The sequence below is a fragment of the Coturnix japonica genome, chromosome 23 (genome assembly GCF_054131305.1).
Source record: "Coturnix japonica strain WE chromosome 23, WE-NBRP24, whole genome shotgun sequence".
In the NCBI taxonomy this organism is placed as follows: Eukaryota; Metazoa; Chordata; class Aves; order Galliformes; family Phasianidae; genus Coturnix; species Coturnix japonica.
This window is the reverse complement of record NC_140685.1, coordinates 10260626-10282230: the sequence shown is the minus strand read 5'-3', so window position 1 is coordinate 10282230 and position 21605 is coordinate 10260626. Positions and strand designations below refer to the sequence as shown.

Below are 21605 nucleotides of genomic sequence, written 5' to 3'. Positions count from 1 at the left end.
GGTTCTCAGCGCTGCACCATGCGGCCTTGGGTGGAAGCCTGGACCTCATCTCACTGCTGCTGGAGGCACAGGCCACTGTGGACATCAAGGACAGCAACGGTAAGGGGTGACCTCATGCTTTGGCCCTATGGCAGCCAGCCCAGACCTCTGAGCCATACCAGACACTGAGCTGCCCTCTGCCCTGCTGAGGCTCATTTGCCCCCAGGAATGCGCCCCCTGCACTATGCAGCCTGGCAGGGGCGCGTGGAGCCGGTGCGGGTGCTGCTGCGCGCTGCTGCCTCCGTCAACATGGCCTCACTGGATGGGCAGATCCCACTGCACCTTTCAGCGCAGTATGGCCACTATGAGGTGGTAAGTAGGAGTTGGGGCCAGTGACAGCCACCTACCTTGGCTGGGTCTGTCCTTGTGGGTGGGGGTGATGCATGAACAGGGTGATGCTGAGCCCCCATGTTGCTCCCCTGTAGTCGGAAATGCTTCTGCAGCACCAGTCCAACCCCTGCCTCATCAACAAGGCGAAGAAAACCCCCCTGGACTTGGCCTGTGAGTTCGGGCGACTGAAGGTGAGCACTCTGCCATGAACTCCACAGCCTGGCAGGCAGCACCTGCCTCTTCTTATGGCTAGGCAATACCAGGTCCTGAAGCCTCAAGCTGCGGCCTTTGCTCCCAACCTCACTGCAAGGCAGCAGCAGGCTGACAGAGAACCTGGGTGTCCTTGTTTCTTAGAGCCCACAACTTCCCCCCACCCATCCTGGCTTTGCTCCCATTTAAGGGCAAGCTGAGTCTGCTGATCCCTACCAGCCTGGAGGGTCCTGCTCCATTCAGCGGTTCAAAGTCTCAGCTCAGCTCAGCTGTGACTCAGGAGACCCCAGCTGAGCCAGCGTGGTGGGGTTGGGCTGGCATGCAGCCAGCCAGACTGTCCCATGCCCCACCAGGGAAGGGTGCATGGGGATATTTCCATTTTTAGAGTATCTATAATATCTGCAGCTATAAACAGGGCAGTAAAAATAACTTCTCTGTGCCTTTGAGTTGCCTTGAGATGCTGAGAATCACTCCGGGCTTTGGGAGATTAATTTTTTAGGTCTTGGTCTGAAAAACCTGATTATGGGAAGGCTGTGTCTGGCTATGGTGACCTTCTTCTTGGTCTCAGCCAAGCTCTGTCCAGGCACAGCCAAACCCTAAGACTATGGGATGGATGGAAATGATGAGATAAAGAGCACAGAGTCAGCCCTGAAGATAGCAAGTGCAAGTGCCTTGTCGTGACTGGGTCACCTGCACCCCACTGCTCACCCTGTGCCTATGCAGGTAGCCCAGCTGCTGCTGAACAGCCATCTGTGTGTTGCCCTCCTGGACGGACAGTCCAAAGATGCAACTGACCCCAACTACACCACCCCGCTGCACCTGGCAGCCAAGAATGGGCACAAGGAGATCATCAGGTAATGCCCACACAGCCCTGGCACTGCTCAATGCCAAAAAAACGTTGTGAATTCAGTCTTTCATCCTCCTAAACTCACGTCCCTGTTACAGGCGCTGGTGCCTCATTCCCAAAGCCTCAGCAGTGCAGAGGGTTGTCTCATTCCCATTGCAAAGCAGCCAATCCCCTGGCCTCTGTGCCTGTGTCCTCCTGTTCATGCCTTTCCCTCCTTGCTACTAGGCAGCTGCTGAAGGCTGGAATTGAGATCAATAAGCAGACAAAGACGGGCACAGCCTTGCACGAGGCTGCACTCTATGGCAAAACAGAGGTGGTGCGGTTGCTGCTGGAGGTGAGCATAACAGGGACAGGACTGCACTAGGGGACAAACACCTGAGGCTTGGCCACCTCCTCCCTCTCATCCCCTCCCTCCCCGCATCCCCTGCCAGGTGGCTGCTGCTGCAGACTCTCGCACTAATTGCGTCCCTCCTTGGGCAGGGTGGTGTTGACGTGAACATCAGGAACACCTACAACCAGACAGCACTGGACATTGTCAACCAGTTTACCACCTCACATGCCAGCAAAGACATCAAGCAGCTGCTGAGAGGTGAGATGGGACCTGCCTGAGTCTAGGACCTACCTGGCACTGAGAGGAACTTCTTCCTAATGGAGCTTGCCTGATGCCCTCACCCTCCCAGTAGTCATAAACCAGCCTGGGTGCAAGTGTCAGTAGCTCAGTCCCCATCACATGTTTTCCCATTCTCCTTATGAGTGGTCCCCAGTGATGAAGTCCTACCTGCAGTGTTAATGTTCTCCCCTCTCTTCACTCTTTTTCTCCTCCTGCCATTCCCAAACCACTCCCTTGCCACACTGTGCTCTGACACCTTCCTTTGTTCCTCCATCCCTGTGTTCAGAGGCATCAGGAATCCTGAAGGTCCGAGCTTTGAAGGATTTTTGGAACCTCCATGACCCAACTGCTCTCAATGTCCGGGCAGGAGACATCATTACGGTAAGGCTGCTCCCTACTCCCTATCCCCCATGTCCACCACTGCCCACAGTACCAGCCCTATCCTCCTCTCCCTACATCAGGTCCTGGAGCAGCATCCAGATGGGCGATGGAAGGGGCACATCCATGACATTCAGAAAGGCACCGATCGTGTTGGGTACTTCCCCCCGTCCATTGCTGAAGTCATCAGCAAGCGAACAGGTCAGTGACCATCCTGGGTGTATTGTCTCCTGTGTGAAACCGTCTCACCCTTCCTAGCACCTCCCATAGACAGGTCCCTGCAGCCCCAGGTGGCAGGGAAAGAAAGGATTCTGGTGGAAACTGGAGGCTGTGTGACTGGTGGGGTAGAAATTTGGGGTTTGAGACTCAGATGTGCCCCCTTGCTGTCTCTACACAAACTCTGACCATGCATGTTTTGTCTTTGAATGCAGGCATGATCCTCCCCCGCATGGCGCTCACGCACCAGCACCAGGGCAGCCCTGGGGCCCTCACAGCGCTCCCTGACTGCAGCCCTCCACAGCTGCAGCACTTCCCCGACGAGTGTCCGCAGCAGGCAGCCCCAAGCATTCCAGCATCCTATGGCCACCTCACCCTAACCTGGACAGCCCCAGGCCCTGACAGCCCAGGTCAGGGATGCAGCTGGGGAGGGAGAACAACTGGGGACCTTCCTCTGCCCGCAGCCCTGCCTGCATGGGGGACTCTCCTTCCACATCCTCACAGGGAAGCAGCTAGACAAGAGGGAGCAACTGTAGAGAAAGGGAGTTTAGGGGAACCCATAGAGCAGCCCCTTCCCTCCCAGTGTTCTCAGTCAGACTGAGTTCTCATGTCCCTTTTGTGTGTCCCATGCCAGCCCAGATCACTGTATCTGTGCTGTGTGTGCCAGGAGGGACAGATGCATGATGCATGGCTGGAAGAACCTTGGGGGAGGCTGGATTTTGCTGCTGTCCTTGTGCTGTCACATGGGAACCCTTGTGCCCCAGTCCCAGGGCACTGCTGACAACCTCCTCTCCTATCCTGAGCAGCAGGAGACAGGAACAGCGTGGGCAGCGAGGGCAGCATTGGCAGCATCCGCAGTGCTGGCAGTGGACAGAGCACTGAGGGCACCAATGGGCAAAATACCAACATCATCATCGAGAACACTAGGGTAGGTGTGCCCACCCCTGCTGTACCCACGCTCCTCCACATGGTTAACCCATTCTGAGTCAGGATGATGATGGAGCCCTGTACTTCCCTTGCATCCCCTGACAAAGCAGGGACTGATGAAGCTGAGCATCCTTTACCAAAATGTATTTGCTGCTGTGGGGAAACACCTGTGGGGCTGGAGCTTATCCCAGGGATAAGGCCCTCCTAGAGGGATGTCTTCACTCACTCTTCCTCTCCCTCAGCCACTGCCCTCCACTGGTGATGACCTCCAGGAACACCTTTTGGGATCAGAGCCATGCAATGAACAGATTACTTCCACGACAGGTGAGGGATGTCTCAACACCATGGGGCCTTGGGGACAGCTGTGCCCTGTACCTGGGGCCGTGTGGTGCCCAAGTTCCCATGTGACTCTCTCCTCTCCCCTGTCCTTTCTGCCAGGGCCTCCAGGCCACCAGACCCCTGGCAGCTGCACCCCTAGAGACAAGGTCTTTTCCCACCAGTTTCTGCGACCTGAGCATCTCCTTGAGGGGAAGGTAATCAGGCCAGTCAGCATCTGGCATGCAGGGTGGGAGGGCCATGTCTGGGGTTCTCTGCCCAACTCTCGCTGCAGTGGGGAGATGGGACTGAGTTTTGGGTATGCTGGGGACAAGTGGGTCTTGCTCAAGGAGGTCCTGTTGTCATGCCCCAACCAAACCCTACAGCCATCGTCACAGACTTCTCTTTGCCTTGTCTTCTCCCCAGGATGCAGAAGCCATTTACAACTGGCTGAGTGAGTTCCAGCTGGAGTCATACACTGTCAACTTCCTCAATGCTGGCTATGATGTCCCCACCATTAGTCGCATGACGCCAGAGGTAAGGCAAGTCCTTCCCTGCAGGCTAACACCCCTTGCCCTGCTGGCTGTAGGTGCTCACTGCTCCATGCTTTCCATGCTGCTGCTAACTGTAGCCCCACTCTACTTGTGTTAGGACCTGACAGCCATCGGTGTGACCAAACCAGGCCACAGGAAGAAGATCTCCACTGAGATTGGGCAGCTTAGTATAGCTGAGTGGCTACCTAACTATATCCCGGTGAGTCCTCTTTGATCCTCTTTACTCAGAGCTGCCTTTCCCCAAGACAAGATGGGGAAGCTATAAGTAAATGAATGCTGAAACTGCCTGCATTAATGCAGCTAGAGATCCTAAGACAGCAGCCTTCCAGACAGGAGCAGGGAGGAGATGGGTAAAGGCAGTGCCCATCCCTTCATGCTCATGGCAGCACCTCCATGCTCTTCACAGGCTGACCTGATGGATTGGCTCAGTGCCATTGGGTTGCCACAGTACCACAAAAAATTGGTAAACAATGGCTACGACTCCATCACCATTGTCACGGACCTGACATGGGAGGATTTGCAAGAGATTGGCATCAATAAGCTGGGTGAGTCCTTGCTGCAGTGTAGGGGTAGCCCAGTGCAGCTGAGTCTCCTGGCCAGGTCACCATGTCCTGACCTTGCATAGGGTGGGCAGTGCAGGCATGTCCTGCACACCTGCAAAGGGCAGTTCCTGGCTATCCCCAAAGACTGCCCTGGGCAGACGGGAGTCATACTGTACTGGTTGGAAGTTGGCATTGATTTATCTCTTCCCGTGGGCAGGCTCTGGATAACCTGAAGGCCTTTGACCTGGTTGATGGTGTGACCTTGGCTGTTCTCAGCCAAAAAGCAAAGGCCTTGGGAGGGAAGGAGCCAACCTAATGTCCCTTTCTTGTTGAAACTCTCTCCCAGGCCACCAGAAGAAGATCATGCTGGCTGTAAAGAAGCTCAAAGACCTCCGCAAAAGCCTCAGCCAAGCAGAAGCGACACTGACAAGACACAAAGTCCCAGGTGCCCTGGACATTGTCACTATTGAGTCACTGGAGAATGGGGAGTGCCAGTCCCCAAACACACCCAAAATGACAACGTTCCAGGACAGCGAGCTCAGCTATGAGCTCCAGACAGCCATGTCCAACAGCTGCCATGAGACGCTCAGCATCAAAAACAGCCAGGGAATGTCACGGAGCCAGGAGAGCATTGGGGTACGGTCCCGGGGTTCAGGGCACTCACAGGACCATGTACTGTCCCGGCACCTCTCCAGCCCCTCACAGGAGAGCCTGGGCAGCGGAGAGAGCAGCAGCAGCAGTAGTGGGCAGTCCTGCATGCCACCCCATAGCAAGGAAGGCCTGGCCAGCCTGCAGAGACAGCCCAGCCCCGAGCCCTGTGGGAAGCTCACCTCCCCCGAGGGGCTGAATGGCTTCGCCAATGGCAGTGGGGGCAGCCCACTCAAGGAGAGGAACCTGCCTGAAGGCACAGATCAATATGGCCGGCTGACAGCTCAGAAAGGTGCTGGCCCTGTGGGGACACTGGTGGTCTCCCCCAGTACCCCTCCCCAGACTCCCAGCAAGGCAACAGCTCCATATGTCTTTATGTACCCACATGTCTCCTTGAAAACCCAAAGAACCGCTTCCATCCAGGGAGCAGAGCAGCCCAAGACCATGGCACATTCCTATCCCTCCTTCTCCTCTGGGCAGAAGAGCAGCCTGCAAACGTCAGCCCCAAAAGCTTTCTCATACCTGCACAGTCAGTGCAGCCCTGGTGGGCTGCTGAAGGCTTCCACGGCCCCAAATGCCTGGCAGACAGGGGAACAGCACAAGGGGAGTGATGGCTCCAAGAACAAGAAGCGGTCACACAGCCTGAACCGCTATGCGCTGTCGGATGGGGAGCATGAGGAGGAGGAGGGGATGCCCACCAGCACGTTGGGCTCCTATGCCACCCTGACACGGCGTCCAGGCCGCAGCCAGATGCCACGAGCCTGCCTGCAGACAGAGGCCAAGGTGACCCGCAGCCAGTCCTTTGCCATCCGGGCCAAGCGCAAGGGCCCCCCGCCGCCGCCTCCCAAGCGTCTTAGTTCTGTCTCCAGCACTCCCACTGCTGAAGTGGATAGTGAGCAGCCCCCGGCCCCTGAGCGACAGCCTGCTGTTCCCCAGGACATGGCTGACACAGGTGCCAGCCCCAGTGACAGTGGCTGCAGCAGGACAGTGAGGAGCCTGGTGGCTGCACTGGAGGAAACACCAGGGCTGAATCCACCCAAACCTCTGCTGGCCCCGAAACCACTGCATGTGGCTCAGGACTCTTTCTCTAGGGCTGCTGTGGTTGATCAGTCCCATGGCAGTTGTGATCCCAGCAGCACTGTGCTCTCTGACTCTGGCCGGGACCCCTTTGATAGCAACAAGCCGCGGAGACGGACATTGAGTGAGCCCAGTACTCCCACGACAGAGGCTGTGCAGGACAGGCAGGAGGACGCCTGCTCAGACACAGAAGAAGAGGCCAAGCCAGAGGTCTCTTCATCCTCCCAGAACAGTTCCAGTGAGTGCATCCCCTTTGCAGAAGAAGGCAACTTAACGATCAAGCAGCGACCAAAGCCTATTGGGCATCCCAAGGCTGACACTGCAGTGCAGGACACAGAGCCTGGCTCCCAGCCTGCAGAGTCCCCGTGCACAGATGGGAAGGAGCCGGCTGTCTGTGCTGCCACCAAGGAGCTGCCCGTGCTGGAGTTCAACCTCACTGAGTCAGACACAGTGAAGCGCCGGCCGCGCTTCAGAGAGCGGGAGCCGCTGCAGGCAGTGCTGAAGGCATTCAGCATGGCAGGGCAGGCTGAGGTGGGGGCCAGCTCTGCACCCCAGTATGCGCAGGCCCAGGCTGTAAGCATCGTGGGCCCCACCACACAGGGGCCAGCACTTCAGGCTGGACTGGCTGGTGATGCTTTTGATGATGACAGTGTAGATTTCAGGATTGCTGAGATAGAGAAGAGCATCTTGTCACTGGAGAAAGGGATTAAGAAGGCACCAAGCCCCATCAAAGTCCCCAGCCCCACAGAACTGCTTGGCACTGCTGTGGTGAGGATGCCTGCTGCAGGTATGGGGATTTGTGGGGAGGTCTCTAGGGTTGTGGCAGGGTCTGAGGCTCCTTCCTTCCACTACGGGCTCCATGTGGCATTCCCAGCCCGCCCAGTGAGGGGAAGCTGTGCCACCACGTGCCATGAGGCTTTTTCCCTTTCAGACATCCCTGCCAAGCACACTTCTGTGGCGTCCACCAAGTTGGTTTTCTCTGGGCCTAAGACCATCTACCAGCAGGTCCTGCAGCCCTCCCGCCATACTGTCGCTCCCTGGGCAGCCACTGAGTTGATGCCAGATGTTTCTGGGTCCCCGGCTGGTCCCAGCCCGCTGACACTGGAGGCAAGTGGCAAAGTGTTTGCAAAGCCCTTGCCCTCTGCCCCAGGGGCTGCCCTGGTCCAGCAGCGGTTGGAGCACACCAGCATCACCACATTGCAGGAAGCCGAGAAGAAGATCACAGCGGAGGAGGTGCAGAGGTGAGGTGGCTTTGGGGGAGAGGAAGATGCTGGGGTGAAACTCCTGAGAACAGAACTGGGGAGCCATCAGTGAGGATGGGCAGAGGGCTGGGGTCCTCCAGCCCTGCAGGCAGCAGCGGGTACCCAGGCAGCCCCAGGGCTGTGTGCGGGCTGCAGCCACCTGCACGCAGACAGCACATGCCTGCGACAGCTGGGTCGAGCAGGCTGAGGTTTGGCTGTGTCTGGAGGATCCAGTCCATCCTGGCTGCCTCTGCCCCATCTGCACCTTGAGCCTTCAGGCTGCGTTCTAACCATTTGTCCCTTCCCTCCCCAGCCCCCCCAGGGCCATGCACTTGGCCAGGAACATCCTGGAGGACATCAGCAATATGTTTGATGACCTGGCTGACCAGCTGGATGCAATGCTGGACTGAGGCTTGTTCCTTTTTTCCCTTTCCTGCCTCTGTCTGCTCTGTCAGCGAGATGGGGGAAGAATGGATCAGTACCAAGCGGTGCCTTCAGGTCCCTCCGGCTGCCCCTTCCCTGCACTTTGCACCACTGCTGGGGCTGTGGATGGCCCTCCTCATCCCTCACGTCACTGAGAGCTGCCTTGCCTCTTGTCACCGCTGCTGCTTTCCGAGGGAGCTGGGCATCTTCCTTTGGACTGGTAGAAGGAGAGCCCAGGAGGGCTGTGCTTCTGGAGGCCATGGGGGAGCCCTCGCTCCCTTGCACTGAGGAGTCCCCAGAAGGGACCTTTCTCTTTCCTCACCGCACTGAGTCCTGCTTCTTATTATTTATCCCCTGCCAACAGTGTGTCAAAAGAAAGACCTTCCTGGGCAGCTGCCATGGAGCTGGCTACCACGCAGAGCCCTGCCTGACAGCAGCTGAAAGAAGACAGGGCTTGTCCTCATTTGGCAGCTCATAGAGTGAGAAGGAACATTCCTGCTTTATTTGTTGCTTTTCCAAACGCATCAACGTCAGGCAGCATGTAATGTGAGTGGATTGAAAGCCCTGGTGGGACCCGCACCTCCCAGGATGGGGCTGGCACTGCCTGTGCCCACGGTCATGGGGACGGTGGCACTGAATGCCGCACACGGATGCGTTTAAGGCAGTCCAGAGCAGTGTATTCCATGGAGGCTGCCTCTTGCTGATGCTGCTCCTACCCAAAGTGCAGCCCTCGTGCTTCAAGGGATGACGTAGCAGAATGGTTAGTGGTGGGTTTTTTTTGTTGTTCTTTTTTAAACCCTCATTTTGTTCTTTTTTTGGGTGTGGACCTTCTTCCTACTCCCTCTATCCCATTTGCAGTCTCCTTGCAGGAAGATGCTGGCACAGGCTGTGAATGCTGTTACACAGCAGCAGCGTTTGGGACCAGGCTTCCATGCAGTGCTAACCCCATGAGAGGTGATCCCACACATGGGGTGAACGCAGCTCAGCAGCAGCTGCTGTGCACACACACTGGATGCAGTTACAGCCGTGTCTGCAGCAGGGGAACAGCAATGGTAGCTCATTGCATCCGAGCAATAGGAGCAGCTGCATGGTTTGAAGAAAGATTTCTCTTCCAGGATCTGTTTAGTAGTGCATGTCTAAATATGACCAAGAGCCCTGAACTTGGCTTGTGCTCAGCATGCCAAGCAAATGAAAGCACTGGAGCACCAGAAGGGAACCTAAGATTGTACTGAAGTGCCATTTGTTAGAAAAATTCTGAACAAAGGGAAAAATAAATTCCATTTCCTACCCATTTTAGAGAATGTCCCACACAAAACCAAACTGGAGAGGGAGAAGGTGGCTATAGAGGCTGAGTTTTCCCAGTCCTTTGGGGAATGTGAGACTGAAGGAGCTTGTTCACAGCTCCTTGCCCTGCATGGAGGAGCAGAACCTGCCCAAGTGGCTCTTGTGGGCCATGTTGTGTGTATTGAAATGACCACGTCTGACAGGCAAGTGCTGCATCGTGGACACGATGCTTTCAAAATAGCTCCAGCCAGTGGCACTTTATCAAAAGGTTTGCACAAACCTTTACAAACTGTTCTTTATTCTCATGAGTCGATCTGGGACAAATCCAGTTTTTTGGGGTTTTTTGCTTGTTTGTTTTCCTGACATTGATAAACTGTAAATTTTTTTAAGGCCAATGTATATATTTTAAATGTGATTTACTATATATATTTACTAGCCAGAACCACAAGTCTTGTACTCGGGTCAGGGATGAGGACGCTGGTGTGGAGCTGTCACTGAGCCACCTGAGGGCAGCATCACGCCACTCTGTCAATAAGGGAATTAAACACTTGGTTTTTCTAGAAGAATGCCTATTTTTTAAGCTCTACATCTCTATTTTGAAGCTACTGTATGGTGTGTAAGTTATGTGCACTGCAGCTGGGACCGACCCTGCCTGCACCTGCTCTGTGCAGCAAGACAGAGGCCAAACAAATCGCCCACGTCATCACTAGACTGACAACAGGTTTTAACCTTCTGCTCTGTTTGTGTTGATAATGTGTTTTGTTTTCCACTAACTCCCATTGAGACTGAATTCTATTAAACAGTCGGGCTATTTTACCCTTTTCATAGTTCTGCATGGTTGTCTCCTTCATGTCAAATCATACGAGCTCATCTCCTGCTCTGTCTGAAGTCCACTGAGGAGCAGCTTTGTCCTGCCCCCTGCACGCTTAAAAACGTTCAGTCTGAGCATTACGATTGTGACAGCAGCACGTGATGCGCACACGGGGGGTGAGCGCTGCCTTCCCGTCCCTCTGCCCAGCTTTGGATCCTTTGCTCAGGACAAGCAGCCCGGGGCCTCATCTCACCACTGTGTTTCATTTGCTGAAGGCTCAGCAAAAACTGGGAGAAAGTGTCAGGGTCGGATTCTGGGAGTACCGAGGTTTCAGGCTGTTCCTACAACAGAGGTGAGCGATGTTAACTATGACCCTACGGCACAACCAGCCACACACACTCGTAGCTCCTCACTTTGCAGAGTGCAGACTTCATCCTGCGTTCACTGGCTGTGTTATCCAAGACAGTAGTTTATTGCTGTTCATATACTGGATGTGTGTGTGTTAGCATTTGTTTCTTTTTTTAATACAAGTTTTAATACAAATCAAATATTTTTACATACATCCCCCAAAAATTTAATATAAAATATACACCATTTAAAAACATCTTGATGTAGGAAACTTCCTGAAGCCATTCACTCTGGTTCTCAGGTGCCTCAATGGTAGAAGGAAGGGAGGGCAATGTCAGACCATCCTAAAGGCTCCCTTACTGTGCCTTGGCTCTGCCCAGATTTAACACAGGAGGGAGGATGCAGAACAGTAACTTTTGTTGATCACCCACAGAAAGAAACCTGGGATGCGCCGCCTCTCGTGGAAGGTGCAGCCAGCAGGAGGTCCTGGTAGCTGCTGCCTTTTGTCAACCACAAGTTCAGTGGCACAGAGCAAGAGATAAGGTCTGGGTGGCAGGACAAGCACTGTGCATGCTCCCTGTTTTTGCTGAAATGTAAGGAAGATGAGGTGGAGCAGCAGGTAGGGCTGGGGATCCAGCAGCATGTGTTAGCCTAGGACACCACAGGGAAACAGCAGCTGCGTACTGTAGTGTTAATACTAGAAGCAAAACCAGGATTTGTCAGGTTTAACCAGTTTTAGAACAAGGAAGAGAGTCAACATCTCCATGAGCTGTAAATATTTCAGTAGGCAAGCCTATGTGCTCCTGCATAGCCCCCAACTATAAGCCCACAACAACACCACTGTTCCCTGTGCAGCTGGGGTCTGATCAGAGCTCAGGAGTGGTGTGCAGCATTGGGGGCACACTGTGGTTTGCAGTAGCCATCAGTGGAATGTTTCCCCCAGCCAAGCAGAAGATATCTCCAGAAGAATGGGTACAGCTGTATGGGGAGAAGCATGGAGGGGAGAGACTTCCAAGTACTAGCACAGAAAGGCATGACTGGGAGGGTGGAATCCCTATGCTTTGGGTACAGCACATTTTCAGGCTAGAAAAGGAGCTGCCCACCAGCTCCACGTTAGTCACAACTGCAAGATACAGATGGAACGACACCTCCCTCACTTGGTGGCAGGGAGGTCTGAGGTTTTATCTCTAGCTGCAAATGTTGCTGTGGCTCTCTCAAGTAGGCATTTTACTGAAGTAATAAAGCAATTCAAATCACAAAAATTAGGACAGTTATAAACCTACCTCTTTGAGGGCTATTAAAGCAGACAATAGATGGTTCAAATAGGTGGGAGGAAGCTGGGCTGTGCAAGTCCTCCTAACTCCTTGCGCTCTGCAGAAGTAGAGTTAAACTCAGCTTGTCTTACAGCCCTGTCCCATTCACCTCTTGAAGCACTTAACAGTTGGCATGTGGCTACAACAACGCTAAAGGGTAGGCCTGGCCATGACAGATGGGGGGCTTTCCTAGCATGGTAGCAGAGTTCCTTCCCAGTATCCCTTTGTGCCAGGTGAGGGCTGGAGGTCACATTCCCGCAATACTCTCAAGAGCAGCAGGAGAGATAGCTGAGGAAGGTCGCTGAGGGCATGCGAGGCATGCAGACACATGCATCATCCAGGAATGCAAGCAGAGGGAAAAAAATGGGTTCCAATAGAAGTCTCTTGCCTTAGCAGCCCTGTAGCTCCCCTTCTGGCCCTAGATTATCCTATCAGGTAAAAAATTAAAAAATTAAAAATAAAAAAACATTTGCTAACCCAGAATGAAGGAGTCAGTTGATTTCAGCATCACCATCATACTAACAAAAACCTCTACTAATAAATAAATAAAGGAAGAGCAGCCTGAACAGCCAGCAGAGCTTGCAGGCTCTGAGCAACTTGGCAGGCCAGAGAGAGACTGCACACCTACTGGGGGATCCCAACAGCAGAACCCTGCCTGAGCCTCCCCTGAAAGGCGCTGATGCAGTTTTGCAAGGAGGCGGTCTGGTCTGTATGTGTGAAAGGAAACTTCCTGAGCCTGTGAGCAGCTGTTCTCCCCTTGTAGGATGTTGCTATGTGACCCTGGTCTCAGGGAATTCAAGTTGAAAGGGTTTAAAATGGCGAATTCATCCCCAGCTTTGTTTCAAACTGCAACTTCTGCCTCTTCTGGTAACGGACCCGGACCCTGGAGGAGACAGGAAAAACAGCAGAGTCAGTACATGGAGGGGCAAAAGGCAGAGCTGCCCCACTGCAGTTCCAGAGCTGCACAGCTCTGAGAAGCAGAGGAACCCCTGGCCATGGACCATGAACCCCCTTCCATGAAGAGAACTGGAAGCTGTACCCATCAACATTCCCTGTAATCCCTACTGCCTTTCCCCACCAACTCCCTTTCCTGAATCAGTGCTCATTAGTGTTAACTCCCAGCTCTAGCTGCTCCCTGTACTAGGCAGAACTTTGCCTGCCAATTCTTGGTTTCCGCTACTTCCCATGGAAATGCATCCCACAATCCAGGCACTGTGTGAAGACATTGTTTCCTCTGCCATGATTCAATGCTTCCCTGTCCCTGCTGGGACAAGATATAGAGAACAGCCCTCTTCAAGCCACTTTTGGCATTTCACAGATCTCCCCTGCACTGGTGAGAGATCAGGGATTTTGGTCTCACTGTTCCTGCCCTCTTCTGACCTTCTTTCCTCCTCTGTACTTCCTCCCTGAGAGGTGGAACATGAGCTTGCACACAATAGCCAGGTGATTTACACAATGCAATCACCTTTTCCTTCTTATTCTCCGCCTGTTCTCTGTATTTTATTGCTCTGCAGCTCAAGACTAAGCTGCATTAAGGATCCAGCCCTTTGTCTGCATCTTCCCTACAATTCCCATACCTTATTTCATGCAGCTTGACAATCTCATTGATGATAACCACCAGGATCAAGGAAAGAAAACCCAGGAGCCATGAGACTGGAGAGATGGAAATGTCCTTAAAAGTCAGCGGAGAACTGAGGTTTTCCCAGAGCTTCAGGTCCAGCAGGGTCTGTGCTACTTGCCCCAGTAATCTAAGATCATAAACAGACACAGCAAGTTCTCAGCAGAGCTAACACACTTTCCAGGATCTGCACATCAGGATTCAGGCCCAGATAAACTATCTCCAGATTCACCACAGGGATACTTCACCTTGCGTGCAGTTCAGCAATGCAGAAACAGTGCTTCATGCTACCACTTTTCTGCGTCAGCAATCTGGTACTGGAGAAGGTCTAAAGCCCTCCTCCCATCAGCACTCTGGAATCCCTCATCAGGGCCTGGGGATACTCACACAATAGCTACAGTGAGAGTCCACCACCAGTTGGAGAGGGGGCTCTTCTTCCACAAGGGCTTAGTGCGATGGACATGGGTGATGGATATGAAAACTACAGGGGCAGATAAAACAGACTGTTATTTACATTCTCACACAGATGCAATGCTTCACAATATACATCAACATCTCTTACTCCAAAGGGGTACAATTTTTATGTTCTTGAAACTAAGCTCTCATTCAAGGTCCTTGCAGGTCAGGCTGCCCACAGCAAATCTAAGTCCCTGAATAAGCAAAGGCAGGTACAGTAATAATACTGCACAGCATTAAATACCAAAGGGATGCCAAAGCTGTTTCTCAGCCTGGCGTGCTTATGTAATGCACACCAAAAATTGGCCCGTCTCTCAAATCTGTTGACTTGGACACCCTACACATCTCAACATGAAATATTCTACTAATCACTGATGTGCAACATAATGTGGTGGAAAGAGAGCAGAGGCTCTTTAAGATGACAGGAGAGCAGCTGGAGCTACTCTGACAGGCAACCATGCACAGGCGCTAAGGGTCAGCCAGGGCCTGGCTCCCCTCAGCCTGCAGGGCTGTCACAGCTACACCACTGATGTTTGGGAGAAGGAATGGGGGTTCTTTGTAAGATGTAGACAGGAATGGAGGGACTTGTAAGGTGAGGCACGTTTCTGAAGAGTTGTAGAACCCTGCTAGTTAATTTACATGAAGACAAAGACAGAGGATGCCTTTCTGATGGAACACAATTGGTGCTTCACCAGGCAGGTAAAAGACAGAATCAACTCTGAAGGTGCTGGCATATATTTGTTAGGGTGATGTACGGTAATATAAGGGACTTCATGTTTTTGTCAGGAGGCCATTAGAGTCTCTGCTTCTAATGGAGTTTGTGCATAATGGGGACATGAGGAGATACATTATAAGATGCGCATTTTCTCCTAGAACTGGGGAGATGGGTGCTGAGAATAAGGACTCACCTGTGTGTAAAACAATCAGGCCAGCTGTGAGCTTCTGGGCTACAAGAAGCGCATTGGAAAATGTCCCAAACCAGTCAGGAGCACCATGAGCATTGCTAGTAAATGAGAGAACACAAGAAATAAGTTAATGATAGGAACTTACAGTCTGACCTGCTCCCTCTAGGGCCATGTTTTGTTTTGACAGTTGAGAGAACAAGGTGTAAGACTGGAGTCAGCTTATCACTTGAAAAATGGGCTGTCCTGATACTATGCAACACTGAACAAGGCCAGGTTTTGCCTTAAAGGTGCTATTGTCAAAGCTAGGAAGAACACTCAGCCCTCTGTAAAGACATTAAGATTGGCTCATGCAAGAGCCTGAAGCTTGTTAGAGAGTGATCACTTCTACCTAGGAACAGCAAGAGGGTTTACAGTGCCAGACTTGGTTCCTCACCTGCGCAGCATAATGGAGGGGCAGGCTGTGAGATTGAGGCTGGTTGTATTCACCTCTTTGCAGGACTCATGCAGTGTGAAACCAAAGCAGATGAGGCAGGAACAGATGGTCACGCTGAATTTCAGTAGGAAGCAGAACAGGAAGTAGTGCTGAGTCTGTGGATAACGGAGAGGCAGTAGAGTAGCACAGGCATGTCACTGGCCCAAGGTCCCCAACATGAACTATCAGAGGATGCAGTACAGATTCTGGATGTTGCACTGTCAATCTGCTATATAGGCATATGGGTAACAAGAAGCTCTCCTTGCATCCACGCAAGAATTTTGGTAAGGATTGCTTATGCCACAGATCAGTTTACTGAGTTATTTGGGAAGGCCTATGCTAGCACAGGTCCACAGCTATGCATCAGTGTGGGGACAAAGAAGAGAAGGAAGGAGGAAACATTCTTATATGATGGGCCACCTACCTTCTTAGGAATAGAAGTCAAGTTTTTTCCTGTTGCCATGGTCATGATGGAGCTGTGGGGAGGTTTGCCCAGGAGTGAAATGCTGGAAAAAGGAAGGTTAGTTTCTCATTAATAAGTTCAGGCACAAAATCTGCTTTGTGAGCTAACATCTGAAACTAAAGAACCTTCTTGGACTGGAGCATTGGCACTTAAATGGTGAGTACTTGAACTGCGCTTGTATCCCACTCCTTCAGTTGTATGCTGTTGCAGTTCTCAGGCATGGCAGGAGGAAATGGAGAGAGGCAACTCCCAAATGTGTTATAGGGAGAATTGACTTGCGGTACCTTGGCCTTTGCCTGACACCCTATGCTCTCCATCACACCCCAGCCAGTGCAGCAGAATCAGGGTTAGGAAATGATTCTCAGGTGGAAGCTCAAACCATAAGATAAAATAAGCTCTCAGGTAGCATGCAGTACAAAAATACTCCTATCTGTATTTTCCAACACCTTGTCATAGCAGGCATTGAGACTAATCCTTTGCAGCCTCCTTAGCATGCTGTGGGTGATGTCACTTTCTTTCCTCATAGACATAGCAGGTTGGGAGAATTGTCTGTGTGGTAGGTGGTTGAAAGCAGGATGTTCCACCCTGCCTGACACTCACCTGAGCAGTGGGTAGCAGAAACAAGAGAGCCACACAATATCTGTGGTACTTAGGATGGGAGGCAGCTGTACCAGGCAGGACAGGAACTAGACAGGAACAGTCCAGAATGAAGAGTGTGAGCAGTGCTAGGACAGCCCTGTTATCCCCAGGTGCCACCGTTTTCCCACAGAACACTAGTGCAATCTGATAGTGGGCTGCTGCACAGCCCCTCCATACTTTTTAGGCTGCTAGGGCAGGCACTGCAGGTGATGCTTTTCTCCGAGGAAAAATGAGTTGGACAGAAACTTCTGTAGGAGGGTCAAGGAGAAGGGGCAGTGCAGACTGGGATCTTATAGTCGTTATTGTAACTTTTTTAAACATGCTGTATTAAACTGCCTGAAGGCTATCTCCCCACCTTGTGAGGCTGCTCTACTGCAGCCACCCACTATCCCTGCCAGCACCCCTGTCCTCAATGCTGTCCCCAGTCAGGCCAGGATTCACCTGAATGACGACCAATGTCAACTGGCACTGCAGCAGGAAGAGGAAGCACTTGCGGATCCCATATGTTGCATGCCGGGCCTGGAAGGAAGCACAAACCCTCAGAGCCCTCACTGTGATGGGAGCAGTTATCAGCCAACAGCAGGCAGGGGCAGATCATGAGGGCTGCAGGAGAGGCGAGGCATTCTGCCTAGATGCAGATGTCATGATGGAAGGACAGAATTTAATCAAGGAGTAGGTTTGTTTAAACCTCCTGGATTTTCTGGGCTGATGCCTCACTCTAGTATGCATTATTTTCCAGCCAGTGAATCTCAACAAGTTTATGTCTCATTTAGTTGAATTATTTTCTTGTTGTGGTACCAGAGGGCACCATTCCCAGTCATCCTCCATATATTGGACCAGAAGGGTCAGACAGGAAGAATCTTTTGTGCAGAAAAGCACAATGGACAGGAGACCCAAGAAAAGCTAATGTTGGCAGCTCACTGCAGGCAACTCAACAAGAATGCTCTCATGGGCTCTTGGCTTTGCTCCTCATGAGCTGCAGGCAGAAAGGGGCAGGCCAAAGATAGAGAAAACTAGAAAGGGGATATGTCTGGCTCACCTGCTCTATAAGCCTTATAATGCTGGTACTCTCTTCTTGGCGGAACGACATGGAACAAGGCAGGCTATTGAGATGTCCTGAGAGCTGCAGTGGGGTGAGCTCATCAGAGGCATGAGTCATGGTGGTGCTGGTGGCATAGCCAAAGGTCTCCCAGGAACAGCGGGATGGGTAGAGAGGGTCCAGTGCTATACTGTAAGGACGACACAGGAGCATTAGGGAAAGACCTCATCCCAGAGGAGAAACTGTTCTCAACTGCAGGCCAGCCTGTAAACTTGTGCTGTGCCATGTTGGTAGTGAAGTCCTTAGCTGAGATTCAGGATCAATCACCCCAGGCTTTCAGTCATTCTCAGAGAAATAATGAATATATTTGGATGTGTGTCTCAAGGTCAGCAAACTGGCTGATCCAGAGGGACACTGCCACTATTTTGGGTAATGGGAAGATTTTGCATTTCTATCTGGAGAGCAATATTTCAGCATGCAGGAGTAACAGCCTCCTTTCAAAGACTGATTCCTTGTTACAGATTTTTCTCTAAGCAGTCACTCAACTCAAAAGTAATGGGATCCCACCCAACACCATTAAAATGTCCCTATTAGTGACACACCCAGCTAACAACAACAGACAAAGCAATCCTCCTGACAGTCCTCAGGTGTGACCCATGGTTGGGCACTACATAACCCCAAGGCAAAAGAGAACTCTGAATCCAGTCCAACCTGATATCACTTTGCAGGAAGAGGCAGCTGTTCCGAAGGTTGGCAGAGCTCCCCAGACAGCAAGTCACCTCCCCATACTCCTGCATGATCTTAATCATCTCACACATGGCTGCAAGGGGACAAGAGAAAGCACATTATCTCATTAAGCATGTAGGTTTCACACATCCTTTGTAGTCTGGATAGTGAGCAGACAGATTTTTTTTTTTAAATGACCCCTCCTGGTATTCCTCATGTGTAGTCAGATCCAAAGTCAAAGGGCACGATCATATTGGTAACTAACTGCAGTTCAAGTGCCCTTTTTATCTGCCTACTGAAGGAACTGAACTGTGATTCACAATGCTGTAACCCAGAGATCTGTACCTCTAGCATGTCTCTTTCTAGCCTGAGTTCTAGGTATACCCTGTGTAACATAAATGGCTTCAGCATCAGATGGTCTTGCTAGAAAACAGCAGAAACTAAATTTACTTTAATTCAAACCTGAAATAGACAATTTCAAATTCTGCTCAGAAGCAGCTCACTGATGTTCTAAGTCTGAAGGAACAAAAAGAATGTAATGAAGCACACCATGCTTAGCCTTGCTCAGACAAGTCCTTGTAACTCCACTCCCAGCCCTACCTCTAAGTCCTTAATCTTTTCATTAATGTCTTCCTGAGGATTCTAAATCGAAAATGTGTTTTGATCTGGCTTTTCTTCTGCAGCTCTGTGCGCAGTACTCTGCAGATGAGAGTCTTCTAGAAGAGTCCAAGGGAAGAAAAACACCCACCTTCTCTACAGCTGCCTATGTAAATAACTAATCTAAATGTTTGGTGCACCTGGGTCTGCAGAACAGCAAGAAGTTAGATGAAGTTTCTCACCTCAGCCAGAGGAAGATTAAATATACTGAGCACCTAGGCAGAGCAGTCTGTAACTGGTTTTCATTGTCACTCCTTTAAACTGTGCCTAAACGTACTTAATGTCAAATCATCGTGATGCTTGGGATTTACACTGTAGACTGGACAGGTATCTGCCAGCTGACCAATCATACCTTCTAGATAAAATAGTGTTTCTGAGAAAAAGAAATGGTGTTCTTTTGGGTCTCTGCAGACAAAAACTGCAAAGCAGCTAATGGTGCCATGGTAACTGCCAGAGAAAAATACTTCTGGGAGGTGATTTCTGAGTTACATAAGGAAGCAAAGGTTGCAAGCACAGATCATAGTCTCCTAGCACACTAATAACACTTCATAAAAAGCAGTAGCATTGTGGATGTTTACTTGTGTCTCTTTTTTTTTTTGCAAGTGAAGAGACTCTTAGCCCATTTCTGTAGATAAGGAAAATTGTATTAAAATAAAGATCTGCCTCCCCACACATAGCAATAGTGGATAATTAATAAATGCCCTTTCGGATTTCTGATCTATGTTATTCAGTAATGTCTGCACCCAGATGAGCCAGTGAATATGGATGGGGAAAGTAATTACAGCTAGTTCTAGGACAAACCCAGACTCTGTGCTACTTACTCTCTGGTGTGCAGTCTGTGAAGAGGGGCACCAGCAAAGGCACGTTGTCAATGTTTTGCAGGTGAGGTCTGACCTGGTGGATCCCCCGTGGGAGTTTGGCCTGAAAAAGACAAAGAGGAGACTAAGCAGGAGTGTGTGTATTAGGGGGGTAGACACTGAGGAATTGTTGAAATTAGAATTATGATTCCCAGGATAAATACAGACAGAAGCTGGTTTTTCCAGGCCACTAGAAGTCTTCCTGTTCTACACTGATGTGCCAGGCATTCTGTGCAGTCCTTTAGTGTTTGTAATGTCAGTATGACAGCACAAGACAAGGGGATCCAGACAGACTGAGATGAGCCTCTCAGGGCCACTCTGCAGGTCATTATCTCCCCTCTTAATATCCATAGAAGATGTACATAAACACATTCAGCAAAAGTGATTAACTTACAGAAATCCACACTTCCCAGCCCCTAGTTTCCAAGCTGGAAGTGGGGGAGAAAAATTAGAGTTCCGATATGAACCAGTCAACGAATTGGCTTGAAAAGTGAATTCCCCAATATGTTGTTATGATACTAGCAACCATGACAACAGCACAGGGAAAAGGATAAGGAAAACGAGCCTCACCCTGTTACAGTCTTCCAAGAAGCTTGGGATGTCGCTGTCTGTTGGCTGAAAGCTGATGAGATCTGAATGTCCTTCCTCTTCCATTAGTAGGAGTCCCTCTACATCATCTCGAGAAACTGGAGCAGAGACAGCATAAACAGTAAGTCCAAACCAAACTTTGCCATTCTTGTGCCACTTACATGATATATTCACACGGCACTGCAGAAGTCAGAAAATGTGAAGCCTTATTTTTTAAGTTAACGACATTTAGATCCCCCTCAATCATCTAAGATGCAGTATTTTTAGATGACTAATGTGTGCAGTAGAAGATATGTGAGCCTGGTCTCTGCACTTTCTTCTTTTGGAAGGAGAGTGATGGAAGCCTGCTTAAAGTAAAAGAAGACTACTTAACAGGTAAAAGAGTGATCTTCAGTGGCTTAACCACCATTTTAGCAAGAAACAAAATCACAAACAAGCACTTGTAAAAGCATAGCAATTTGTGCATGGAAGGATGCTTGTTTCCAACAGCTAGAGTACTGACTGGGTAGGAATGTATAAGTATATATATATATATATACATATATATATATGAAAATATATATATATATATATATATATATATATATATATATATATATACACTTAATAAATGAATATATAAGTGTAAGGCACTCTCACTCACACATGCACACTCAGTACCATCCCATTTTGTGCTCAAAGATCTGAAGGATCGGGTATCTGGCAAGGAAACAGAACGCTATGAACAGGTTTAAAGGAACCATTCAGGAAACATGTGGCATTCAGAGTGGATTAGGTGAAGTTCTCTCACCCTGATGTAGGTCATCGTGCAGGGAGCCAGCATGGCTGGGACTAGAAGGAGGGATCTCAGAGCCAGGCACATCTCCATTAGGTGTCAAAGATATGTGGCAATTCCAGCCAGTCTCAAGACCCATCTTCTCAGCAAACACCTAGAGGAGAACAGGCAAAAAGAGCCTAGTGTAGCTATCCACACGAAGAGTACTGCAGACCAATGCTATATTGGCGTATGAGTACCTTCTGGACCCTCTAGGGAAGTGAATCAGGTTAACCTTACATTGCATAGGAGATAAAC

General features: G+C 50.7%; 2 protein-coding genes across 13 annotated transcripts in view; one reads left to right on the top strand and one right to left on the bottom strand.

Annotated features, from left to right (window-relative positions):
• The window catches only part of CASKIN2 (CASK interacting protein 2), a 28462-nt gene extending 17994 nt beyond the window's left edge, over window positions 1–10468 (top strand). For 3 of the 6 annotated variants that reach the window (XM_032448286.2, XM_032448289.2, XM_085523161.1), the window contains 17 exons: window positions 2–99; window positions 206–351; window positions 465–560; window positions 1303–1433; window positions 1652–1760; window positions 1907–2015; window positions 2323–2417; window positions 2498–2615; window positions 2846–3040; window positions 3437–3558; window positions 3800–3881; window positions 3996–4090; window positions 4299–4409; window positions 4524–4625; window positions 4833–4971; window positions 5315–7934; window positions 8248–10468. In XM_032448286.2, coding sequence (XP_032304177.2) covers window positions 2–99; window positions 206–351; window positions 465–560; window positions 1303–1433; window positions 1652–1760; window positions 1907–2015; window positions 2323–2417; window positions 2498–2615; window positions 2846–3040; window positions 3437–3558; window positions 3800–3881; window positions 3996–4090; window positions 4299–4409; window positions 4524–4625; window positions 4833–4971; window positions 5315–7934; window positions 8248–8344 — 4465 coding nt within the window. In that variant the 3' untranslated portion in view covers window positions 8345–10468. The remainder of the gene's footprint in view (window position 1; window positions 100–205; window positions 352–464; window positions 561–1302; window positions 1434–1651; window positions 1761–1906; window positions 2016–2322; window positions 2418–2497; window positions 2616–2845; window positions 3041–3436; window positions 3559–3799; window positions 3882–3995; window positions 4091–4298; window positions 4410–4523; window positions 4626–4832; window positions 4972–5314; window positions 7935–8247) is intronic. The other 3 variants (XM_032448292.2, XM_015880267.3, XM_085523162.1) reach the window with 3 other exon arrangements.
• A 433-nt stretch (window positions 10469–10901) lies between these two features.
• TMEM94 (transmembrane protein 94) overlaps window positions 10902–21605 on the bottom strand; it is a 37095-nt gene continuing 26391 nt past the window's right edge. For 5 of the 7 annotated variants that reach the window (XM_015880263.3, XM_085523163.1, XM_085523165.1 and 2 more), the window contains 13 exons: window positions 21324–21462; window positions 20516–20631; window positions 19910–20009; window positions 18417–18525; window positions 17706–17895; window positions 17108–17185; window positions 16628–16713; window positions 15989–16070; window positions 15526–15680; window positions 15096–15190; window positions 14119–14212; window positions 13691–13861; window positions 10902–12996 (listed from right to left, as the gene is read on the bottom strand). In XM_015880263.3, coding sequence (XP_015735749.2) covers window positions 12924–12996; window positions 13691–13861; window positions 14119–14212; window positions 15096–15190; window positions 15526–15680; window positions 15989–16070; window positions 16628–16713; window positions 17108–17185; window positions 17706–17895; window positions 18417–18525; window positions 19910–20009; window positions 20516–20631; window positions 21324–21462 — 1488 coding nt within the window. In that variant the 3' untranslated portion in view covers window positions 10902–12923. Of the gene's footprint in view, window positions 12997–13690; window positions 13862–13979; window positions 14213–15095; window positions 15191–15525; window positions 15681–15988; window positions 16071–16627; window positions 16714–17107; window positions 17186–17705; window positions 17896–18416; window positions 18526–19909; window positions 20010–20515; window positions 20632–21176; window positions 21252–21323; window positions 21463–21605 lie in introns of those variants that run through there. The other 2 variants (XR_014936881.1, XM_085523166.1) reach the window with 2 other exon arrangements.